At 36.7% G+C, this 24,703-nt stretch overlaps 1 protein-coding gene and 1 long non-coding RNA gene across 3 annotated transcripts; one reads left to right on the top strand and one right to left on the bottom strand.

Moving 5' to 3' along the window:
• Nucleotides 1–219: 219 nt before the first annotated feature.
• Nucleotides 220–24,658, bottom strand: ccdc180 (coiled-coil domain containing 180). 2 transcript variants are annotated; one of them, XM_082171609.1, is made up of 37 exons: nucleotides 24,223–24,658; nucleotides 23,927–24,048; nucleotides 23,752–23,831; nucleotides 17,520–17,629; nucleotides 17,259–17,387; nucleotides 17,053–17,163; nucleotides 16,877–16,972; nucleotides 16,633–16,796; nucleotides 16,240–16,359; nucleotides 16,051–16,130; nucleotides 15,848–15,936; nucleotides 15,644–15,763; nucleotides 15,312–15,485; nucleotides 13,964–14,079; nucleotides 13,684–13,810; nucleotides 13,559–13,601; nucleotides 13,355–13,464; nucleotides 13,089–13,276; nucleotides 12,662–12,837; nucleotides 11,671–11,851; nucleotides 11,436–11,582; nucleotides 11,157–11,301; nucleotides 10,951–11,067; nucleotides 10,765–10,863; nucleotides 10,600–10,686; nucleotides 10,328–10,515; nucleotides 8,722–8,789; nucleotides 8,481–8,589; nucleotides 8,169–8,243; nucleotides 7,999–8,068; nucleotides 7,758–7,902; nucleotides 5,197–5,357; nucleotides 4,830–4,967; nucleotides 4,623–4,734; nucleotides 2,150–2,252; nucleotides 1,602–1,743; nucleotides 220–585 (listed from the first exon to the last, which is right to left on the bottom strand). In XM_082171609.1, exons 1-37 carry the CDS (start codon nucleotides 24,280–24,282, stop codon nucleotides 451–453), a joined length of 4,437 nt encoding a protein of 1,478 aa, XP_082027735.1. In that variant the 5' UTR covers nucleotides 24,283–24,658; the 3' UTR covers nucleotides 220–450. The 2 variants fall into 2 exon arrangements, 1 of the variants encoding a protein (XP_082027735.1); XR_014206462.1 differs by having other exon boundaries at nucleotides 447–794; nucleotides 1,112–1,743.
• LOC309500064 lies at nucleotides 17,782–20,149 on the top strand. The gene is made up of 3 exons (XR_014206463.1): nucleotides 17,782–18,024; nucleotides 18,745–19,778; nucleotides 19,819–20,149. It is a non-coding gene; the product is annotated as an uncharacterized lncRNA (long non-coding RNA).
• Nucleotides 24,659–24,703: the final 45 nt, after the last annotated feature.

Raw genomic sequence — 24,703 nt, 5'->3', positions numbered from 1 at the left:
TGAGAGTTCATGCTGCTGAATCTCAAAACTCTAAACCAAATGGACTGTAAAGCACTATTTTAGTGCTTAATTTATCATGAGCTTGATGTTTACATATTATTCTGTTTGTATGGGAGTTTTATTGTACTGTTTTTATGAACTTGTTGAACTAATGTTGAATTTCTTAGAATTTATTTTTATTTAATCCTTGCACAACATTAAACAAATAGAAACTGAAAATGGAATAAAATGTTTTATCATAACAAACTTTGTATTAGCATATTCATAGCAACAGCCATTATATTAATCATTAAATTAATCAGGCAACATGGAATAGATGAGTGTGTAAATGTTGAGTGGTGAAAGCACAGTTGTTCCTGTAAGACAAATCCATGTGTTTGGGGCAAATCCTCTCTTTGATGGTGTTTAATACCTTGGCTTAGACTGTCAGTGTTCATAAAGGTCTCATGGTCATTCAGAGTTGAGTGAAGCAAGGGTTGTTAGCTGACTCTGCCAGTGGTCGTGCCACTGCTTCAGCTGTCTTTCCTGAGCGTCACACTCTCGCTGGCTTTTGTCCAGCTCCTCCTGAACCCTCTGCCCATAGAGCTGGGGGAAGATTAAAGGATTAGTTCACTTCAAAAAGAAAACTGTCATCATTTACTCACCCTCAAGTGGTTCCAAACTGGTATGAATTTCTTTCTTCTGTTGAACACAAAGGAAAATATTTGAAAGGATGTAACCAAACAGTTGATGTGCCCCCATTGACTTCCATAATATTTTTTTTCCTACTATGGAAGTCAATGGGGGAGATGGTCCTCACTGCAGAACATGAAATCCACGGGGAGGAGTCGGATCTAGATCCAACTCCTCCCACCTTACGTATACCTAAACCTACCAATCTCCACCCCCTGATCCCTAAACCTACCCCTAAACCTACCCATCTCCACCCCTTAATCCCTAAACCCACCCCTAAACCTACCCATCTCCACCCCCTGATCCCTAAACCTACCCCTAAACCTATCCATCTCCACCCCTTAATCCCACCAATCTCCACCCCTTATATCTGGATCCAACTCCGCCCCCCGGATCTCGTGTACTGCATTGAGGTGCTACTGGAATGGGGTCCATTGACCGACCGACATTCTTCAAATCATCATCTTTTGTGTTCAGCAGAAGAAAGAAATTCATACAGGTTTGGAAAAACTTGAGGATGAGTAAATGATGACAGAATTTGTATTTTGAAGTGAACTATTCCTTTAACACAGGCACACAAGCACAACACTTGTTTTATATTTATACATGTTCATATTCTTTAACATTAAGCCTGCAGCAGTGTTTCTGCTTTAGATGCAACCAAAATAAAAATAGGAAAAAGGCTGCTCCTAGCAAATTACTAATGCATGATGTCACAGACCTCTGAACGGATGAGCTAGCATCTGCCGCAGCCTCGTTTGATCAGCACTTTACAGCTCCAATAGAGCTTATGTTATTGTTGTAAATGCTAGTGCATAAAGCTCATTAACAGTTGTTGAATGCTGATCCACAAAAGTGCATAAAAACCAATTTTTATGCTCTATCAGACATGTTTAGACGAGAACAGAACTCATTTTAAATGAACTTGCCTCATGCATGGCATCTCGCACCTCAATGGTCTTAAGATGCCCTAGTGTGGTTTTAGCAGTTGTGATGGTGGCCGTTTCCTGAGCTTGTTTATGAAATGTGCTGTCGTCAGTGGATCCGAAGTAACAAATGCCTGACCATGTTCTACAAAACATGTTATTCAGAATTTAATATTCACAATTACTGTCCCATTAACAGTTAACCCTCTAATGCATGGTGACCGAATTATTTAGAATTATTAATTACATTTTATTAGATATGGAATCATTATTTTCTTGTTTTAAAACCCCAAAACATTAAATCAGTGTTGTTACTGTTAAATAAAACTAAAACTAAAATAAATATATTACTGAAATAAACTTTAACCAAAATTAAAATGAAAACCGAAAATATAGAAAAATAAATACTAAAATAGCATGCAATAATAATATTTGAAATAACACTGATTAAAATTGTTTCCATATGTGAAATTAAAAATGAATGCATCACAATGTTAAAAAAAAACAGTGGTGCTTGAAATATATTTTTCTTGGCTACGGTTTTTCCACACCTGCTGCCCTTCTGCATCAGAGTACTGCTCTTGTCTTCCAGCAAAAGTCCGGTTTGTGCTTGGCGGATGAGTGTAGTGATATTCTCCCTCTTTTGTTCAGCATCTGCTTTCCCAAGAAGACATTCAGGTTCAATTAAGAAAATTAATGATTATCGTAAGCAGTGTTGGGGAATGTTAGCTTTTATAAGTCACGTGTTGCACTATTTTTAAAAAGTAACTAATCATGATGTTACATTGTTATGGGAAGTATGGTTTTAAAAAGATTTTCTCTAACAATCAGCTGACAAGAGACACATTTACAAATCTGTGAGTGAACAAAAGGGAAGCTTCAAGGTCTCTCTGGGACCGATGTCTGAATACACAACTGTATACACACGGCAATTACATTGGCCGACGACAGTCCATGACGTCACAGAGTGCCATGACGTCACAGAGCGCCCGTGAGTATAAGAGATGTTGAGTTACTGTGGACTGATTACTTGATTATTTAATTATGATCATGATCACCTGAAGACCTGTAGCGTGCATAACTATTGAGAACAAGTGAAATTGTTACACTGATTAAGGCAAATAGCCGAAACGATTGTAAATTTTTTTTTTATCTCCTGCTTGAAACTAATAAAAGTATTTTTAGAGTGCAGGCCTTTTTTGCATTTTTTTCTACTGAAAAATAGGTCTCAGGACCTAATAAGCTGGGATAGGGCAGTGAGTGCTTTGATTGGAGTATAAGAGGGCACCTGGCAATAGATGTCATCAACTCTTTGTCTTCAGGAGACGCTTGTTTGTATGCGTATGTAAAACAAATGCTACGAGTGGTGCGCATTTGGCTCCTCGAGAAATCTGGATGTGCTCATTATGATGCATTCACAAGACTGACAGAAAGAGCTTGGTGAGAAGCTCTGAAGAAGCTTCAGTTCTGTTCTTCCTTAACCCTGTACGGCCCACTGTTGTAATATTACAACATAAGTTTTAGCTCTACTAAAATTTATGTTTTTTCTCACTCTAAAGCCCTTTTCGGACGGTAAGTGTTTCTCATGTGGACATGAGTTCGTATTTAATTTAATAATAGGAAAATCATTTTCTACTTTGTATTTTATTTTATTTTATTTTTTTATGATATATTGTTCTTAATACTTTCCAGCTTTTCAGTAATAAAAGTCTACATCTTTAAAATGCATGCAAATTACTGTTAAAGGCAACAGTTATCGTACGTACGGTGCTCAGCAGTGATCAAAAAGGATTTAAACAGTGAATTTTGAAGTGATCTCTTCTTGTAAACTGCAGTTTACAGGCCTGTTTTCTTTCTTAATCGTTTTCTTATATGGGCTTTGCTTGTTTGTCCAAATATCTGCTTGCTGCATGAGGGACAGGTGATAATGTGGAAAGTGGGGGTATAAGTGATATTGGCATGATAAATAGAGGACACAATAAGCTAGCCAGACTGTATAGTGTTAATTATATGGAATGTGTAAATTCTTTACAGTAATAATATGGAAAATAACCAGTGTTTTTTTTCCATTTCACAATGCCACCAAGCCAGGAAAGACCGTATTATAAAATGGATTCATATACAAGTGATAAAGAGGAATGTGGAGATGCCTGTGAACTGCAAAAGGACTATAAAAAAAAAAACAATGACCACCCATCTGATTATTATGTGACCAACAAAATCAAGTCATTCAAGAGCACAGGCCATGCCTCGTGACAGGTATCGCTGGCTGAAAATGGATTTTATCAGTCCCAAAACTGATTTTTCAGGTCAGGATATCACTATTGATGCCATCTATCTCCCTACATACACTACTGGAGTATTTCCAAAAGTTTGTGTCATAAGATATGAACAAAATAGAGGATGTTGCAGACATTATGGTAAAGGCTACACCATCACACTTTGCAGCAAGTGCAATGTCTGCCTCTGCTTCTTGGAGGACAAGAACTGTCTACACGTCTCCTTCAGACAAAAAAAGTGTATGACGTCTATTGCAGGTGCCCTCTTATACACGTGGGCGCTCTGGTATTGACGTCATGGACAGTCCTCGGCCAGTGTAATTGTCGTGTGTATACACATGCTTTAGACACCGGTCACACTGATGGCGTTCCCTATAGTGCTGATCCAAGACGCTGTATCTCGTTCACCTTCTCAGGGAACCATGGTTATATTCGGGGGAACATTGTTTTCCTTTTTTTGTATTTTTAGTCACATTGAATTGAGGGGGAAAATGGATTTCCATATTTTTGTCCTTAGCTAATCACAAGCCTGAAAGACCCATTCACACCAAGAACACTGCAATAAAATTGTGTATATATTAAACATGTATTATTTTTTTCATCCAACACTCTTATTTTAATTTAACATTGTGTGAAAAAAACTGATTATGTAATTTATGTTGCTTATGAATCAAGCGTCAACACCAAAACCTGTTTTGTGGCACCATCTACATTTCCATACTATTAATTGAATTCATAAACTTACGTCCCACTTGAACCTCATGGATGGTTATGAGGTTGTCGAACTGGAAGAGTAAGGCCTCTGCCGACCTGGAAAGAGCAGTGACAAATTCTTCTGCATATTTGAGGGCACAGGCCTGTGAAATAAGACCAAGTTTAAATTTAGTGAGTTAAAAAAAAAACTAATAAAAACAGAACAGCGAGTGAAAGTCTGAATCAGTAAGTCTATAACCTGAACTTCCTGTCTGGTATTGTGGATGGCTTGTCTTTGTTCTCTCTGTCTCTCGCCTTCAGCCTCCACCAGCTGCTTCAGTTCTGTCTCACAAGCCGGATGGCTCAGACGCACACGCAACTGACCACTGTGCTCCCTCTATGACAGCAGGCCACAGAACAACAGAAACCTGGTGACTGCTTTATACATAGCTAGAGGTGCATATTTGCATAATATTTTACAAATATCTGAGATAAATATTAGTAATATTGCATCATGACAGTTGAATGGCTTCTTTCCCACAATGACTTTATGAGAGGAACTTAGGAGGGTTATGACAGGATCATTTCCCTTTGCCCTTACCATTGTTCTGCATTTATTTACATACCCTCTTTTGTTCACTCTGCTGCTGAACTAGTTCAAACCGGTGTTGAATTTGTGTCATGCTTTGCGTCAGCTCCTCAAGGTATTGATCTCTTAGTTTAGAGAAAAGCTTCTCTGGTACGCTAGACAGAAACACCTCAATGGCCTTCAACTGCACCTGAAATTCTACACGGAGTGAAAACTGTCACATATTGTCATGTAATCTGAATGAACATGATCTTGTCTCTTATTTCGACCTCTGTTATTGTTATTACAGGGATTGCAAGGCAGTATGGTATTGTATGGTAGTATGGTATATTTCGAAAACATTTCATTTAACATTGCACATAACATTTAACAAGACATAGGGTACATTTTGTTGACGTATTAAAGTAAAAGGTTTATACAGAGGGAATTTTAGATACTTTTTGAATCAGAAAATACTGTCAACAGCCATACATTTTCACCCTATTTTAGGTATAAACTACATAATTCAGGAGCAAGGCCGCCTTAATGCACGGGCTTACCTGGGCTGAAGCCCAGGGGCCTCCCAAGTTCAGGGGCCTCCCATGTTCAGGGGCCTCCCATGTTCAGGTTTATGATGAGCTGAAAAGGTCATATTGTTTTAACTTGTCAGATTTTGTCGCTGTATGTCGCTAGTCGCTTGTGGACGTTGGTAGTGCTGTCGCTCTAATGTTATTGTTATGGTGCGTTCACACCAAACGCGAAAAGAGCGTCTGGCGCGAGTGATTTCAATGTTAAGTCTATGCAAAGACGCGTTTATGCGCGTCTAGAGGTCCCGCGGCGCGAATGAGGCGTTACGGATCGTGTCCGCTCAGTGCCGCTAACGTCTCCGCTTTGGGGTGTCTGTTGCGAGTGTGTTTAATCGACGTTTTTTTCAACACACGGACAGTATAATCATCAGCGATGCACGCGATTACATTTAGAAATAGACAAGCTTTGTTTCCAAATGCACCAAGCAATGATCCTTTCAATTTTTATAAACTTTTATAAACCCAGCCAATATAATCACAATGAACACATCCAAAATAAAATCTTTAACATGTAGGCTATATAACAACTGCAAAGCGTCTAATTTGTAAACAAAATGATTTACGCACTAAATCCAGAATAAACTCACTGAGACTGTCGATAGTTTCTTTTCCGTGCATCATTTTATTATATCCATGTTTGTGGTTAGTTACTGTCAAATCATATAAAACAGTGAATTTGCCCTCGAACTCTTCTGTCTCTCCTGCACTCGAGACGGTGACGGGAGCTGAGCTCCACTGAAAGGCTTCTTTCCTATTGGTTGTCGCTCGCGAAAATCGCTTCTCATTTGCATAAAGTTGAAATTTAGTTGCTGTGTGTGGTTGTTAAATAAAGTGTCTTGTGTTTATGTGCTCAGTGATATGTTAATAACAATATTAAAATTAAAAACAATATAAAAAAAAAAAACTCACTGTTGTAGGTCTCGAAAGAAACTAATGCATTATGTGATGTAGATTACCTATTACACTTTTTTAAAAATGAGACTCTATTAATCGAGGGGATGGGGGGCCTACAAAACCTCTCAGCCCCGGGGCCTAACATTAGGTTAAGGCGGCTCTGTTCAGGAGAATGAAATATGAACAAACCCTTACCCTTCTGTAAAAACCTTCAGAATGTAGATGGCCTTTAAAGATATGTATTGCAATTGAAATCAACAGATGTGCAATAAAATAAGCACTAGTCTGAAAGAAAGACAAGCTATGGAAACAAAATAGCCTTAAATTTCAAAACTGACCAGTGCCTGAATAATCACTGGTTTTGCCAGTAGTGTCTTTAATTCATCTCAAAGTCAAACTATAAACTATAAGTAACTTTAAGTAACAAACTAAGTAACTTTGCAACTACATGTCAACTAACTCATTAATTTTCAACTACATGTCAACTAACACTCAGAGTATTAGAAGACTGTTAGGTTAGAGTTAGGGTTAGTAGAATAAGTTGTAAAGTTGCACTTGAAAATGTACTTATAGACAGGAGAATGTCTTTTGGTGGACCATCAAAATGAAATGTTAAGCTGTACACAGGCGATTTTATTTTCTCTCTGGAGAAATTGTTGATGCTTGTATGGTCACGGCTCGCATTGTGTGTGAGGAATTATGAGTCGAGTATGATACGAGCTCCTCCCGACCTCCCGAGAAAAAAATGGGGAGTTGGCCCGATTTTGATAGTGTATATATTGCCAAATCATACACAACTATGTCACATAGGCTAGATCCAGGTCCGGTGTTCAAGAGGGGGCTCATGCGATGATCTCAAGCCCCCCATACTAATACTAATAAATGCAAAGTTACTTATAGTTAGTAGAATGTATAAAAGTGTATTATCAAAATAAAGTGTTACCGATAATTTCATTGTTTGGCGTGTTTTAAAAAAAAAAATTATATAAAATTGAAATGCTTTTTAAGAAGTTTAAATGTGAGGTGGGTAATTGATGTGCCACTACAGCATCATACAATTGTGACACTTTCAAAATATCTGCATGCTGATTTGAAACTGGTCTACTTTCTAAAGAAATAACAAAAATTGAGAGTTAACCTTGGAGGCAGCTGTTGTGGTAATCATGTGACTGACTCTGGTAGATAAGAAGTCTTTTTTGTATCTCCTCTGCACACTGATCAAATGTCTCCTGTAGTTGCTCAGAACGAATGATAGAGCGGCGCTCTTTCTTCTTATAGAACTCCTGATGGTGACATATAGTTCAGTTACACACTAAAATCAACTTATTTAACACCAAATGCTTAATACAGATAGACCGTGCTCAAATTTTTTATAGTACCTCTGCCACCAAGAGGAGAATATCATTGGCTTTCCACAGAATACTGGTGATTGACGCTTTGAATGAAACACTTGAGAAATGCAAATATATAAAAAAAAAACATGAAATTAATATGGCAATAAAAAAAACAAAAAAAACCCCATAAAATAACAGCTAGCAAATTCACTAACCTGTCCTTCTGCTCTTCGGGTTTTGAGCCAAAAATAAGGAACTTCTTATCAAAGCGGTTGGGTTTGAAGACCCTCCTTAAACAGACAGAATCATTTAAAAAAAAAAGTTTCTTAAATTAGAATATTTTTATCATAAATGTTTATTTTACGTGATCACCGAATGGAAAGTATGCTAATTATTACATTAACAGCTTATTTTCTATGTAGTCAGATTTTATTATTTTATTACTATATTACCACCAAAGAGACAGCCACTTCTCTAACAGTATTTCCTAAATCTCTTTCTCTCTTATCATATTTCAAATGTCAAACCTCTGTGTGGTCGTTGACTCCACTGACTTTCTGCGCAGAGTCTCTATTCCGGACTGTCTGGTGCTCTTTCCTGACCTCTGACCTGATCCAAGAGGGGAGTTTAACCTTGCTGAAGGCAAAGAATTTTGAATTTTTAGAAAAACAAAAAACAGTCACAGATGAGTGTAAAAAGGCAAACTAATAACACTGAAGTTCACTACAATGACAGTATTAAATGATGAGGACACATGAACAATCCAACCTGCTGAAGAGTGTCTTTCTGTTGGGTCAATGTTTACATCCTTGACTTCATCTTTAGCTTTGCCTACCCTGTTCACAGGAAAGAGCCATTATGTTCATAATGAGAAGTAGATTATTTTCTCATTTTTTTTAAGTTTTCATTTTACTTAGACGTCAGGTGTTCCGTTAGTGAGCATAGCAAATAGCTGCCCACAACAGAACCAATTACGCAAAAAAAAAACTGATGCAAAACTTGAATCACTTTGGGGGAATCAAGTCACTTATGATGACTGAGGACAATGACTAGGTTTACATGTGCACCAATAATGTGATTATTTCTAATAATCAGAGTAAGGTCTTAATCGCAGAAAGATGTTTACATGATACAAACTCTTCACTCCAGTTTACATGCAATTTTCATTATTCTGATTATTCGCTAAAAAGTATGGTTATACCACACTCAGATAGTTATACAGTATGCATGATACCGGCCATTGTTTTAATCTACTCGCAACAAATTCAAAATACATTTTTATGGACATTATGGATATTATTCAGTGCCGTGATTATCATCTTAATGTGGAGTTTGCCTACGCTGCCGTAGCGTTCTTCTCACTGTCTGGATGAAGAAACGGAGCAGAGACTACAGAACTGAGCACATGTACACTATGGTCAGAGCGGTAATAATGATATTAAGGTGTTTACATGTCTGTTACACGCCACATAATTTAATGTAAATATGGTTACTACGATTATGAGCTTAATCGCATTAGTTTGATCGAAGTATTGCGTTTACATGAGGTAAATCCCATTATTATCGCATTATGAGGGTGCATGTAAACGCACTCAATGTTAGGTGATAACAACCGGTGTGTTAAGAACATTTTACTTGAATTATTTGCTATTAATATTTTGCTTTTATAGCAATTAAAATCTACAATAATGACACTAATATTTTAAATTTTAAAATATTTTGCTTTCTTTAGGGTGTAATGTTGCTGTTTGAGCATGAAGAAGGTCTGCAAAAAACAAAGTCCACTCCAAAGGGATTTATTCTCTATATTATTAAGCAGTTTCTGAACTCGATGATACGCCTCGACTGTAGTCTTGAGTTTTCTTCCAGGAACGTACACGTGACAATGTCCCTCATTTAAATAATTCCTGCCCAAAGCATATGCAAAAAAAGGGGCGAGTTAAATTGCGTTAGTAGTGTGTTGATACTCGTGGTTATGGTAAGGGATGCAACATTTCTGAAACACGCTCAAAGCATTGACAAATAAAAACACACTTTTCCAGCCGACCAATCAGAGAATAAAAACCTAAATTCATTATGGATTAGTCTTACAATCTATTCATGAACTTTTTGAAGCATCAAAGTGGTGATTGCGTAGCTTCCAAAGGAGAGTAAAGATAGCTCTCAGATAGATTACATCAAAAAGATCTTGTGTTTCGAAAGATGAATGAAAGTCTTACGGGTTTGGAACGACATGGGGGTGAGTAATTAATGGCAACATTTTTATTTTTGGGTGAACTATCCCTTTAAGTATGAAAACCTATTGTAGTAGACGCCAACAACAAAACCAAGACTTTGAAAAAGGGAATAATAGGTCCCCTTTAAGGACACTGACTTGAGTAGGCCTTTGATAACCCCCACTGCTGCATCATCCAGGAAGGACACTCCAATTCGGCTAGGATGGAGCAGGCTGTCTCCAACTGGACTGCTTGTTTTTTCCTGTATACGGGACCTGGTGCGGGCTGCAACTGCAAAAGCCCCCTGAAGTGGAGTCTGCGGTCGAGGGACAGCCATAGAGGCATCCTTCAAAAATATATCAGACATTATCATATGTGTCCATAAGGATTACAAGTCAATATCCCAGTATTGGACTGTGTAATGTCCTACCAAGAAGCAATCGAGATACTGACACCTCTTCTGTAGCTCCTCCATCAGAGAATTTGTTAAACTTGTTATCTCCACTATGGCTACAATCTACAATACAAATTGTTTTCTGTAGACCATTACTTTAATGATATAAATATGAATCTAATATTATATTAGAGGATTTACCTTCTTATCAGGGCTGGGTTGGTCATACTCAGCAGTCATTTCCTTTAAATCGCTCAACATGTTGTCAATCGTCTTTTTCTGCATGTTACTCTTTAAAGCCTGAACAAGCAAATACAAATTCAACAGATTATGAACAGTGGACAGAGGGAAGGAATGAAATAAGAGTAAATTATATACTGAAAATACCTCGCTTTTGATCTGGACTCGCGTGTTGTTAAAAATTTGTTGCATTTTTGCAAGAAACTTCAGCTCGATAGCGAGGAAATTGAATTTTTCCTCAAACTTCCTGACTATATCCTTGACCTAAGTAAAAATAGATTCTCACAGTGAATTCCTGTCGAAAAAAGTATTTAGTGTATGATCACAGTAATCGACTTATGAGTAATATCAACCTGCTCCAGACACTTTGATTCTTTTTCTTCCATGTCGTGCATCATGGCCCCCTCTGCAGAATCCATGCGCTTGTCCATTCTTTCCAGATGTGACTGAAAGACCTCAATTTCTCGGGGTGTAAAATTCCCCCCCTCAGAAAACAACCTTGTGGAATAGACAACAACAGTTGTTAATATTTTCACTGGGCTTGTATCGAATTCCCTGCACAACACAACACAACACGACACGACACAACACAATATTGATAATGACTTATACAGAGAATTTCAATGACATACTTGAAAGATCTCATTATCTGAACATTTGCTTCCCTCAAGCCCTCCATTTTGAACTCCATCTTTTGTCTGAAGTCTCTTTGTAAAGTCTGGATTATATTGATGTGTTTGTCCAGGTTGGTTTGAAGTGAGGTACAAAGTTTATTTATCCTATGAATAAAAATGACCAGAATAAGTAGATTGTGTATAAATTGCTCAAATCATTACCAATATATATATTTTTAATACATGTATTTACTTTTCATAATTAGTGGCAAAGGTAAAATCTTTCTCTCTACTGTAGATTTGCATTTGGAAGTCTTCAGTCATTTTATTTTTCTGGATCTGTAACTCCTGTACGTCTGTCCGGCAGTCTTCTAGGACCTCTAGTATACCCTTGCAGTGTCGATCCACACATCTTCGATGTAGCACTAGTTCAGCTGCCCAAATAATGAAGAGAGTTATGACATGTCCTCTATATACTAAGCTCCCTTGTGAAAAAGAAGTATGCATAATTGTACTGAATGTGCACTCGTAGTGTACCTCAAATCTTGACTTTTTCATGTCTATGTAAAAGGTGCACTTTCTAATAATGCCACATTAACATTTTACAGTACATTTTAAATGTATTAAATGTAATAAACGGTTTTAATAACTTTTGTCATGCTTTAAAGAAATACACTTACGTTGAAGTGTTGACAAACATAATAAAGCACACTTGATTTTAATGTCAACTGTAGTGTTCCTCAATATTACATTGTTTTAATTTTTTTATTTACATTTAAATATGCATTTATATAGGCTATTTTGAATGTACTAAATTGCAACTTTATCATTACAAATGTGTTTTTACAAATATATTTCAATACACGAGACACAAGTTTCAACAGAAATTTCATTAAATTTGAATTTACCATAAATGCTTGTCAGTTCATTCGGTAGTTCACATGTAATTATGAAATAACATATAAAAATGTAACGAATAAAAAGTCCTATTTGAGTATGTAAAAATACATATAAATTTAAACTATAATACATATAAATTTATTTAGAAATAGCATCCAATTAAGTGTCCAAAAACATTACATTCAATTAACACAAGTATATTATTTTAAAGTATATTATTTCAGTAATGAGTACTCTTTTTTTATAAGTCTGCTACAGTGTACTTCTTTTTCACAAGGGCTCTTGTTAAACTCTTCTAAATAAGTAAAAGCCAAAATGGCTTTGGATGTGATGAGGGGTCAAACCTGCTCTGACATTGTGAATGTCCATCTCAATTCTTTTAGCACGAGGTTGGTGGAGTTGAAGGCGAAGTTCCAGCTCAGCTTTCAGTTTCTCGTTCTTGGCTTCCACAACAGTCATAGAGTTGGTTAGAATAATATGAAATCTCTCTTCCAGATGACTGAAAAATGTTTGTCTCACACTATGATGCGGGAACATAACATATTTTGTTACTCTATATATATATAGGAACTAAAAAATAACTAAATAATAATGAAATAGTAAACAGAAAGATAATGCAAGCAAAAGTAAATTATAGTTAAAAAGAGAACATGGGTTTTTTAAAATTGCACAATTTTCATTTCAAGTTTCCAAATTTCATCACTCAGGCTTAGGGCTCTTGGACATCAACCAAAGCATTATTTCATTCTATAATTTCTATTGTACACTTACTCTTTTAGCAATTCCACAATGAAAGCCTTGGGGTACAAAACCAGCTCGGTTTCCTTAAGATTTGTTTCCAGATCCTCATCATGGGTAGCGTGAAACCCATAGCAGTTGTACACATTTCCTTTTGCGGTAGTGAAAGTCTCTTTGGTTTGAGAAACTGAAAATGCTAGAGCTTTACAATCTTGGTCATCCTGCAAAATAAGAGGAAATTAAATAATGAAATAATAGATACAAATTGCGAAGTGAAAGTGTGTATGTGTCATTATTACCATATCACAGCACGAGTCAAATGTTGAGCTTCCTTGGTTGTTGAAATGTGGCTTTTGTGCACCTCTAGGTTTCACCTCAAGTTCTTTCTCCAATCTTTCATTCTTAATTGCTGAATGATAAACACCAAGATAAACATAATGGGTGTTAAACAATTCAAAGGCAACAAAAATAATACAGCTCATTGAAACTAGTTTTCAACTCACCAAGTTTAAGAGAGGGATAAAGTTGGCAAAAATCCTCAGAGTCCTTTGACAAAAAAGAAAGTTATTTTAACAATGTTAGTCTTGCACAAATAGAGATAACATCATTGTTCTTGTTGAATATGTACCTGGCCATAAACCTCTTTGACATTGAAGAATTGGCTGACAGAAAGATTGTATGCTTGTAATTCCTGCAGGACTATAGACGGGTAACACTCCACAGTTTCCACTTCCTCCTTATAGATTTGTATATACCTTAAAGAACAATACAGTAAAAGGATTTACAAAAATGTCCAGGTTTTCTGTCATATTTTGTCAAAAAACCTTCTTATTTAAGTCAAGTTAAAGTAGCTTAATGTACAAACAACAACAACAAACATCACTCAAAACATTCTCAATGTTTGTTACCTATTCTTAACCTCTTCCAAATAGGCTAGCGTCTTCTCTAAGGAGTCTTTCAGAGCTTCTTCTGAGCTTTCCTGCCTGAGTTTGTCCAACATCATATCCAGCTGGGCCTCTTTCTTCTGTCAGGTGATGCATTTGTCAGCTCATTTTCATGTTTCGCAAACATTTCAAGGTGATAAATGTTACAAAATATTTCAAAAAGATGGATATTATAAGCATTCGTTTTGGGGGTAACGCAATACAAGTAACAAAAGTTACATAATCAGATTACTTTTTCAAGTAACTAGAAATGTAACGCATTGCTTTTAAATTTACAACAAAATATCTGAGTAACTTTTTCAAATAATACAAGTTCCTTTTTTCCCCCCATTTATTGACTGACAGCTCTCTTGTCCCCATGTTGATAGAAATCGGGTGCAGAGGCATTGTGTGCGCTGTCTAAACATGATGATAATTGGTATTTCTAGACTAAATGTAAGCATGCATTTACTCATCTCACTTGCACAAAAACAGATTCATAATTCCTCAAAATGAATGAAAACTGAAATGCAGACAATTACACAAACTTGCAATAATTTAATATGTTAAATAAAACAAATATATGTATTTAATCTCACTTTTTAACAAATGTCTTTGCTGCTCACCTTCGATGATCCAATTCAACCATACGAATAAGCAAAAATGACTTTAGTTAAACATCACATTTGTGTATATATTGTGTATCTGAAGAAAGATTGTTAAGCTTTCTTCCTCTGCGTCCGATTCTTCTGTGATCTAGATTGTCAGCACAGCTTAAAGGTTTGTTTGAGCTGCACACTCTATTGTACAGGCGTGAATTTGCATTTCCTTCAGTCTAAAGTCCGAAATTTTCATATGCATTTTTTCATATTCGTGATTTGGTGGCTCTGAATTGTCAAAACACCTCTGAAAATGCTTACTACGGATGCGGAAAACAAATAAAATCGAACCCGATCCAATTTTTTTTATTCACAACGTGAGGTTGTATTTATTTTTTAACGTGCGAAAATTTCGGACTCCTTAAGGCTTATTCATTTCACTTTGGGTGGCCTTTACATTTGCCAAAAATAGAACATTTGTGTTTTTTGTTATTAAAAAACAAAAAAGCAAGCCCAGCCTAGGTGAGAAAAAGTAAGGCAAAAGTAACGTAACGTATTACTTTCCAAGAAAAAGTAACTAAAATTAACCAAGTAATGCAATTAGTTACTTTTTTAGGGAGTAACACTATATTGTAATGCATTACTTTAAAAAGTAACTTTCGCCAACAATGATAAGCATTTCTTAATAGAAACCTCTTCAAAAGTACTGCATAAAACAGTTAACACAATCTTGCCTGGTTCTCTTGGTTGTGGACTTGACTGATGGACTCCAATGACATTTGTAGCTGCTGTTCTCTGTTAAACAGGCCTTCGCAGTGAATCTCCCACAGCTGAGCCATCCCACACATAAACTTGAATAAACACTCGCTCTCATAAGCAGTGGTTTTGGCCAAACTTTCAAAAGCTTTCTGTAAGAAGGTTAAAATGCACAGTGTATCATGAGAGAGTGAAGTACTGACATAAATCAATACATAAAGATGCAGCACATCCATAAATTACAAGTTACAAGTTTATAGTCCAAAAGTAGAGAAGATTTAATATAAAGCATTAAGGAAACTAAACTTACATCCAGTTCTTCCAAATAGATGTCCATTTGTCTCTGGCACTGGCCAATGAGAGGTAATATCTCCACATTAACAATATTATGTATCTCGTCTGAGGTGAATCTGAATGTAGATGCCTCTGTCTGTGTGTAAAGAGTTGAGAATATTGCTGTGTTGGTGTTGTGTTTTGACAAATTAAAGCAAATGAGAAAGTCACCTTATGTCACCTTAAATAGATCAACCTCTGCCAAACAGACTTGCCAGTTGTTCTCGTAGTTTTTGTGAAGTTTTTCCATTGTGGCAACATGAATACAATCTAAAGAAATTAAACATAGTGAGGAATTTATTAAAGTACCCATAAAGTGGTGTAGAGCATGCAATACCATTGTATCGCACTGGATTATTAAAATGAGAAGCCTATTTTTCTGACCTATTTGCTCATTGATGACAGACAGTGCTGAATACCATTCTGCAACAGATGACTCTGAGATTCTTGGAGGCGTCATGTCTCTAGATACGGGGCAGAAAAAGTGAGTAAAAGGTTCACAGCATGTTTACAATTAATATTAACTGAGGAAATAGAGCGTAATACTAGAAATCTGTGTTTTATATTTCTCACCTAAGAATCTCCAGCGTTTGGATGCGTTTCTCACTCAGTGTTTTCTGATCTGACCTCACTGTTCTCAGAGTATCTTGAATGTTTATAGGGTTCTGAATGTGAGGGCTGTTCATAAAGTCTCTGCAGGGGAACATAAATATAATCAGTATCCCGTTTTTGTTGTGCCCTGTAAAAAGACTGGTACTGCTGGTAACCAGTATACTGTTTATTATATTTTAGATCCAGGTTCCCAACATGGGATGCTGATATGCTGGCTTCTTAGCTATCTTAACTAGCAAGACTCCCTTGGCCAATTATTTTCACCAGAAAGATCATGCATTTTGTTGGTAAACAACATGGCATTACTTTTCTGGCAAGGGAATTGTTTTTACTATTTTTTAACATCAGACATACTTGAACCGGTTGACTGCTTCAATAAGTTTGATTCTTTTCCAGTCTTGAAGCTTTTCCTCCCACTTCAGCCTTTGGAAAACGTCTATCTGCAAATGTTTCTCCATCAAATTCAAACGCAGTTTGGCCAAAGCACGTCGATTTGCTAGCAGGGCTTGGTTTATCATCTGTGGAGAACATGGACTCATGCCAAAAAACAATACATATAATGCATACAAATACATATTTGTCAAGTAGAATATACTACCATGGCTTCATTGTCAATCAGTCTGTGGACATCACACGGCATCAAAAAACTGATTTTCTCCAGTTTTGAGGTGTATTTTCTCAGTAATTCTGCTATCTAGGAAAGAGGAACAAACAAGCAGTGTACTAATCTACTGACTACAGCAACATATGCTTTACACAATAGAGACCACATACCATGGTTTTTCTCTCAGATTCATATTTGGCATATATTCCATCTAGCTCGTTAACCCACTTCTGTTTCAAGGAAGATTCATGACAGACTTTGTTCCAGATCTCATGCATATCCTTTAAAAGACAACAGATGAGTAACAATTGAGCGATCCAACAAAATGCTGAATTTGAGAAGTAAGCAAGTACCGTTTTTGACATTTGGTCCTCACCTGATAGCTATGAGCCATCAAATCAGAAATGTTTTCAATCTTCTGCATAAGTCTTTCAATATTGTCATTATACTCAGACAATCTGAGCAGGATATCTTTTCCCGTCTGTCTAAATAATGGTTCAAAACCCTAAATGCAGAAATATCACAATATAAGACACCTTTGAGAGACATAATTATAATGTATTGATAACTAGATGCACAACATTTGAATTGGGCTCGAATTAACAAATATTTTGGCACTATATATAGACGCGTTTACCACACTGAGGCTGGCGAGATCTGTCTGCAACTCAGAAACAGCTTCATTGTGATCCTTTTGCCTTTTCTCCATAAGACGATCAATGATGTCTGAGTTTTTTTTCTCTGGAACTACAAACAAAACAGAATCACAACAGATTGACTTTTAGTTCTAAAATACTTTTGGGAAAGATGACTAGGCCTACAGGTTTGTAATTAGAAATGGCTTCCCTATTAAAAAATGATTGGGACATGTATTGCAATTTTTCTTTATCTATCCATAAATTACATTAACGTCTGTCTGTCTGTCTGTGTCTGTCTGTCTGTATGTCTGTTATTCGCATATCTCTTGAACCGTTAGTCCGATGGATTTCAAACTTGACAGGTGTCTTGCTACGGGCACGAGTAAGTGCAGTGCCAAGTTTGACATTGTTTGGATTAGAAATGCAAAAGATATTGTTAAATATATCGGTAAAAGAAGCACTTAGAAGGTTGTGGTTTAAAAATAAACATTCTGACATTAGAGGGTTGTGGTTTAAAAATAAACATTTTGACATAAACACTCTGTCAGCTAAACATTAAGGGCTCTTACAGAGTCAACGCATCGATACGCATACGCGCCTGCAAGGCTACGCATCGCTACGCTTCGGCCGCCATTATGCGTCTATGCGTAGCAAAATGTGTCGTCCCAGTTTTTGATACGCGACGCACCGTTGCATGCAATACTATTGCATTAGACAACAACGGTTGGTGGGGGCGATACTGCAAGTTGCTTGCGTCCGACGTGTAGACTATGAAAGGGAGCACGTCGCTCACGTTGCTCGCGTTGACTCTGTCAGAGCCCTAAGTCAGCTACACTGTTTATTTCTGAATATTATCTTTTATTCACGGCCATCATTTGTAGTAGCCTATTCACAAACTGTTTGCTCAAGCGTAGCGTTTTTTTGGAGTTCACTGTATCGCGCTTATTCATTTGTGGATGTTAACTGAATCTGTAAGTCAACTACACTGTTTACTTCTGAATATTATATCTATCTATAAATTACAGGAACGTCTTTCTGTCTGTCTGTGTGTGTGTGTGTGTGTCTGTTATTTCGCATATCTCTCGAACCGTTAGTCCGATTGATTTCAATCTTGACAGGTGTCTTGCTATCGGCACGAGTAAGTGCAGTGCCAAGTTTGGCGTTGTTTGGATTAGAAATGCAAAAGATATTGTTAAATATATCGGTAAAAGAAGCACTTAGAAGGTTGTGGTTTAAAAATAAACATTCTGACATTAGAGGGTTGTGGTTTATTCTGACATTAGAGAGTTGTGGTTTAAAAATAAACATTCTGACATTAGAGGGTTGTGGTTTAAAAATAAACATTCTGACATAAACACTCTGTCAGCTAAACATAAAGTCAGCTACACTGTTTATTTCTGAATATTATATTTTATTCACGGCCATCATTTGTAGTAGCCTATTCACAAACTGTTTGCTCAAGCGTAGCGTTTTCTCTGAGTTCACTGTGTAGCCTGCTCCCTCAATCGTGTAGTTCAATTTTCCATATTTATTGTATGTCATTATGTCAGTATCAGTATTTGCTTTCTACCATGCACAAATAAAAATGTCACTGAACTTTTGCTGTGTAATTGTAACAATGAGCACTCAAACACACTGAACCAACAATTACTAAAAACACACACAAACTGATTTTGCACAGGCACTTTGCACTAGTCTATCTATAAATTACAGGAACGTCTGTCTGTCTGTCTGTCTGTTATTCACATATCTCTCGAACCGTTAGTCCGATGGATTTCAAACTTGACAGGTGTCTTGCTACGGGCACGAGTAAGTGCAGTGTCAAGTTTGACGTTGTTTGGATTAGAAATGCAAAATATATTGTTAAATATATCGGTAAAAGAAGCACTTAGAAGGTTGTGGTTTAAAAATAAACATTCTGACATTAGAGGGTTGTGGTTTATTCTGACATTAGAGGGTTGTGGTTTATTCTGACATTAGAGAGTTGTGATTTAAAAATAAACATTCTGACATTAGAGGGTTGTGGTTTATTCTGACATTAGAGAGTTGTGATTTAAAAATAAACATTCTGACATTAGAGAGTTGTGGTTTAAAAATAAACATTCTGACATTAGAGGGTTGTGGTTTAAAAATAAACATTCGGACATAAACACTCTATCAGCTAAACATAAAGTCAGCTACACTGTTTATTTCTGAATATTATATTTTATTCACGGCCATCATTTGTAGTAGCCTATTCACAAACTGTTTGCTCAAGCGTAGCATTTTTTCAGAGTTCACTGTGTAGCCTGCACCCAGAATCGTTGCGCTTATTCATTTGTGGATGTTAACTGAATCTGTAAGTCAGCTACGCTGTTTAATTCTGAATATTATATCTATCTATAAATTACAGGAACGTCTTTCAGTCTGTCTGTGTGTGTGTGTGTGTGTCTGTTATTCGCATATCTCTCGAACCGTTAGTCCGATGGATTTCAAACTTGACAGGTGTCTTGCTACGGGCACGAGTAAGTGCAGTGCCAAGTTTGACGTTGTTTGGATTAGAAATGCAAAAGATATTGTTAAATATATCGGTAAAAGAAGCACTTAGAAGGTTGTGGTTTAAAAATAAACATTCTGACATTAGAGGGTTGTGGTTTAAAAATAAACATTTTGACATAAACACTCTGTCAGCTAAACATTAAGTCAGCTACACTGTTTATTTTCTGAATATTATCTTTTATTCACGGCCATCATTTGTAGTAGCCTATTCACAAACTGATTGCTCAAGCGTAGCGTTTTTTTGGAATTCACTGTGTCGCGCTTATTCATTTGTGGATGTTAACTGAATCTGTAAGTCAGCAACACTGTTTACTTCTGAATATTATATCTATCTATAAATTACAGGAACGTCTTTCTGTCTCTGTGTGTGTGTGTGTGTGTGTGTGTGTGTGTGTGTGTGTGTGTGTGTGTGTGTGTGTGTGTGTCTGTTATTCGCATATCTCTCGAACCGTTAGTCAGATGGATTTAAGTCTTGACAGGTGTCTTGCTATGGGCACGAGTAAGTGCAGTGCCAAGTTTGGCGTTGTTTGGATTAGAAATGCAAAAGATATCGGTAAATATATTGGTAAAAGAAGCAGGCATTGGCTTTTGCCGCTCTAGCCGCTGGCCACTCCCCCTCTCACCCTGACACTGAGTGAGCACAGCGCAGGCCCAGAGACAGAAAGGGTTGAAGAAAGCAGCGGAGCTTAAGTAGCGTTTTCTGGGAGTTCACTGTGTAGCCTGCTCCCTCAATCGTCACACTTATTCATTTGTGGATGTTAACTGAATCTGTAAGTCAGATACACTGTTTATTTCTGAATATTATATTTTATTCTGGTGTTCTTTACGTTATCGCTACTGTGTAATAGTAGCCTATGCTATTTACCGACTAAACATATCCTATTCAATGCGTTCACAGTCTCTTTCACGGCCATCATTTGTAGTAGCCTATACACAAACTGTTTGCTCAAGCGTAGCGTTTTCTCTGAGTTCACTGTGTAGCCTGCTCCCTCAATCGTGTAGTTAAATTTTCCATATTTATTTTATGTCATTATGTCAGTATCAGTATTTGCTTTCTACCATGCACAAATAAAAATGTCACTGAACTTTTGCTGTGTAATTGTAACAATGAGCACTCAAACACACTGAACCAACAATTACTAAAAACACACACACAAACTGATTTTGCACAGGCACTTTGCACTAGTCTATCTATAAATTACAGGAACGTCTGTCTGTCTGTCTGTGTGTCTGTTATTCACATATCTCTCAAACCGTTAGTCCGATGGATTTCAAACTTGACAGGTGTCTTGCTACGGGCACGAGTAAGTGCAGTGCCAAGTTTGACGTTGTTTGGATTAGAAATGCAAAATATATTGTTAAATATATCGGTAAAAGAAGCACTTAGAAGGTTGTGGTTTAAAAATAAACATTCTGACATTAGAGGGTTGTGGTTTATTCTGACATTAGAGAGTTGTGATTTAAAAATAAACATTCTGACATTAGAGAGTTGTGGTTTAAAAATAAACATTCTGACATTAGAGGGTTGTGGTTTAAAAATAAACATTCGGACATAAACACTCTATCAGCTAAACATAAAGTCAGCTACACTGTTTATTTCTGAATATTATATTTTATTCACGGCCATCATTTGTAGTAGCCTATTCACAAACTGTTTGCTCAAGCGTAGCGTTTTTTCAGAGTTCACTGTGTAGCGCTTATTCATTTGTGGATGTTAACTGAATCTGTAAGTCAGCTACGCTGTTTACTTAAACATATCCTATTCAATGAGTTCACAGTCTCTTTTACGGCCATCATTTGTAGAAGCCTATTCACAAACTGTTTGCTCAAGCGTAGCGTTTTCTCTGAGTTCACTGTGTAGCCTGCTCCCTGAATCGTGTAGTTCAATTTTCCATATTTATTGTGTCATTATGTCAGTATCAGTATTTGCTTTCTACCATGCACAAATAAAAATGTCACTAAACTTTTGCTGTGTAATTGTAACAATGAGCACTCAAACACACCGAACCAACATTTACAAAAAACACACACAAAAACTGATTTTGCACGGGCACTTTGCACTAGTTATATAAATTAATTGATTAATATTATTGGCAAGAGATATGTGTCTAGAAGAAAAACGATTTCTTTGACTCAAATTTAAAGAACTAGTGCAAAGTGCCCGTGAAACTTACAGATTCAGTTAACATCCACAAATGAATAAGCGCTACACAGTGAACTCTGAAAAAACGCTACGCTTGAGCAAACAGTTTGTGAATAGGCTACTACAAATGATGGCCGTGAATAAAATATAATATTCAGAAATAAACAGTGTAGCTGACTTTATGTTTAGCTGATAGAGTGTTTATGTCCGAATGTTTATTTTTAAACCACAACCCTCTAATGTCAGAATGTTTATTTTTAAACCACAACCCTCTAATGTCAGAATGTTTATTTTTAAACCACAACCCTCTAATGTCAGAATGTTTATTTTTAAACCACAACTCTCTAATGTCAGAATAAACCACAACCCTCTAATGTCAGAATGTTTATTTTTAAATCACAACTCTCTAATGTCAGAATAAACCACAACCCTCTAATGTCAGAATGTTTATTTTTAAACCACAACCTTCTAAGTGCTTCTTTTACCGATATATTTAACAATATATTTTGCATTTCTAATCCAAACAACGTCAAACTTGGCACTGCACTTACTCGTGCCCGTAGCAAGACACCTGTCAAGTTTGAAATCCATCGGACTAACGGTTTGAGAGATATGTGAATAACAGACACACAGACAGACAGACAGACGTTCCTGTAATTTATAGATAGATTAGTTCACTTCAGACTTAAAATTTCCTGATAATTTAATGCTCCACACGTCATCCAAGATCTTTCATGTCTTTCTTTCTTCAGTCGAAAAGAAATTAAGGTTTCTGAGGGAAACATTCCAGGATTTTTCTCCATATAGTGGACTTCAATGGGGTACAATGGTTTGAAGGGCCAAATTTAAGTTTCAATGCAGCTACAAAAAGGGCTCTACGTGATCCCAGCCGAGGAATAAGGGTCTAATCTGGAGAAACAATCTGTCATTTTCTAAAAAATAAAATAGAAATATATAGGCCTATACTTTTTAACTTCTTTAACCTTTCAACGTGATTACGTAATGCGTGGCACATTGCAGAGCTAGTACAAGATGAGCATTTGTGGTTAAAAAGGTTTTTTGTTTTTTTGACCGATCGATTCGCCATATTAGACCCTTATTCCTCGGCTGGTATCGTATAAAGCCATTTGAAGCTGCATTGAAACTGCAATTTGGCCCTTCAAACCGTTGTACCCCATTGAAGTCCACTATATGGAGAAAAGTCCTGGAATGTTTTCCTCAAAAACCTTGATTTCTTTTTGACTGAAGAACGACGATGAGACATGAACATCTTGGATGACATGAGGGTGAGTAAATTATCAGGAAATTTTAATTCTGAAGTTAAATAATCCTTTAACAAATGTTGGTTTAAAACGAAGGTTAGTGTTTTTAGAATTTTTAGGTTTGCGTATGATACATATATGTAAAATGGAGTAACGAACATTTAAAAATGTATTGTTCTTCTCCTGTTCCTTTGTACAGTTTACTTCCAACCACTTCCCTCTAACGTTAGTCTAAACAATTCTGTCTTTTGCCTTTACAAGATTCCAAGGTGGAGCATCAGTTCTCACCAACAGTGTCTGGAAGACCCCAAACCTCTTCACTATCATCCTGGTCCTCCTTTCTCTTTCTACCTGAATAAATTGTGTTCCTATCAAACAGAGGAAATTTTCAGGTTAAAATCTTCACATTACAATTGATAATTGCCAATTCGTGTTCTGAGCAGAAGCATCATCATCATCATACCGAGTGGTCTCATTGAGCTGCTGTGATGCAGAGTCTGCAGCATCTTCTCCACTCAGCAGACAGTCGCCTTCATCCGCCACGCGCTTCCTCCGCGAGTCATAGAGAGCCAGAGACAACTGAACCTGAGCACAAACACTCACAATCAACACATGTGCCGAGAGCTTCCTCAGCACATTAGGCCACAACAAGTCTTCAATCCTGAAGATGATCCGCAATATTACAAAGAAAGCATCAACAATAAGTAAAACACATATTTGTAGCTTAGATATGAACACGAGTTAGTACTATTAACGTACCTGGGCGTCAAACATTTGCCTATACACTTTACCACTGGGTAACACACGCGTGTCTGTCATTGTAGAGACAAAATAATTGGCTTATTTTTTATTTCAAAACAAACTACATCGAAACCATCAGGACAGTTCGTTTATTATAAAGATTTCCAAAATAAAAAAAAGTCTGTGTATTATGCAAATGCTATCTACGACTGTCTGAATTCTTGGTCTTGAAGTGTTCAATCAGGCTGTGTGAAAGCGTTTTAGCGTTGCTAGGTGAGGTGACGCATGCGGAGTAAACAGTCCAACCGTCGGTGAGCTGAAGTGGTGTGCTCGGTCCATTCCCCTTCAAAATAGGTGTTTACCCGTTCAATTTTCGTACTGTAATTAGCCGTTGATAACAAAACAAAGTTTGAAATACATAATAATCATTCTATCTAGCCACTGCATTTTTTTTATTTTTCAAATGTCATAATAATTTCACAAAGACAGTTCATGAAAA

Source organism: Leuciscus leuciscus (assembly GCF_965113295.1).
Source record: "Leuciscus leuciscus genome assembly, chromosome: 5".
Lineage (NCBI taxonomy): Eukaryota > Metazoa > Chordata > Actinopteri > Cypriniformes > Leuciscidae > Leuciscus > Leuciscus leuciscus.
The sequence above is the reverse complement of the archived record's forward strand: the minus strand, read 5'-3'. Positions and strand labels throughout refer to the sequence as shown.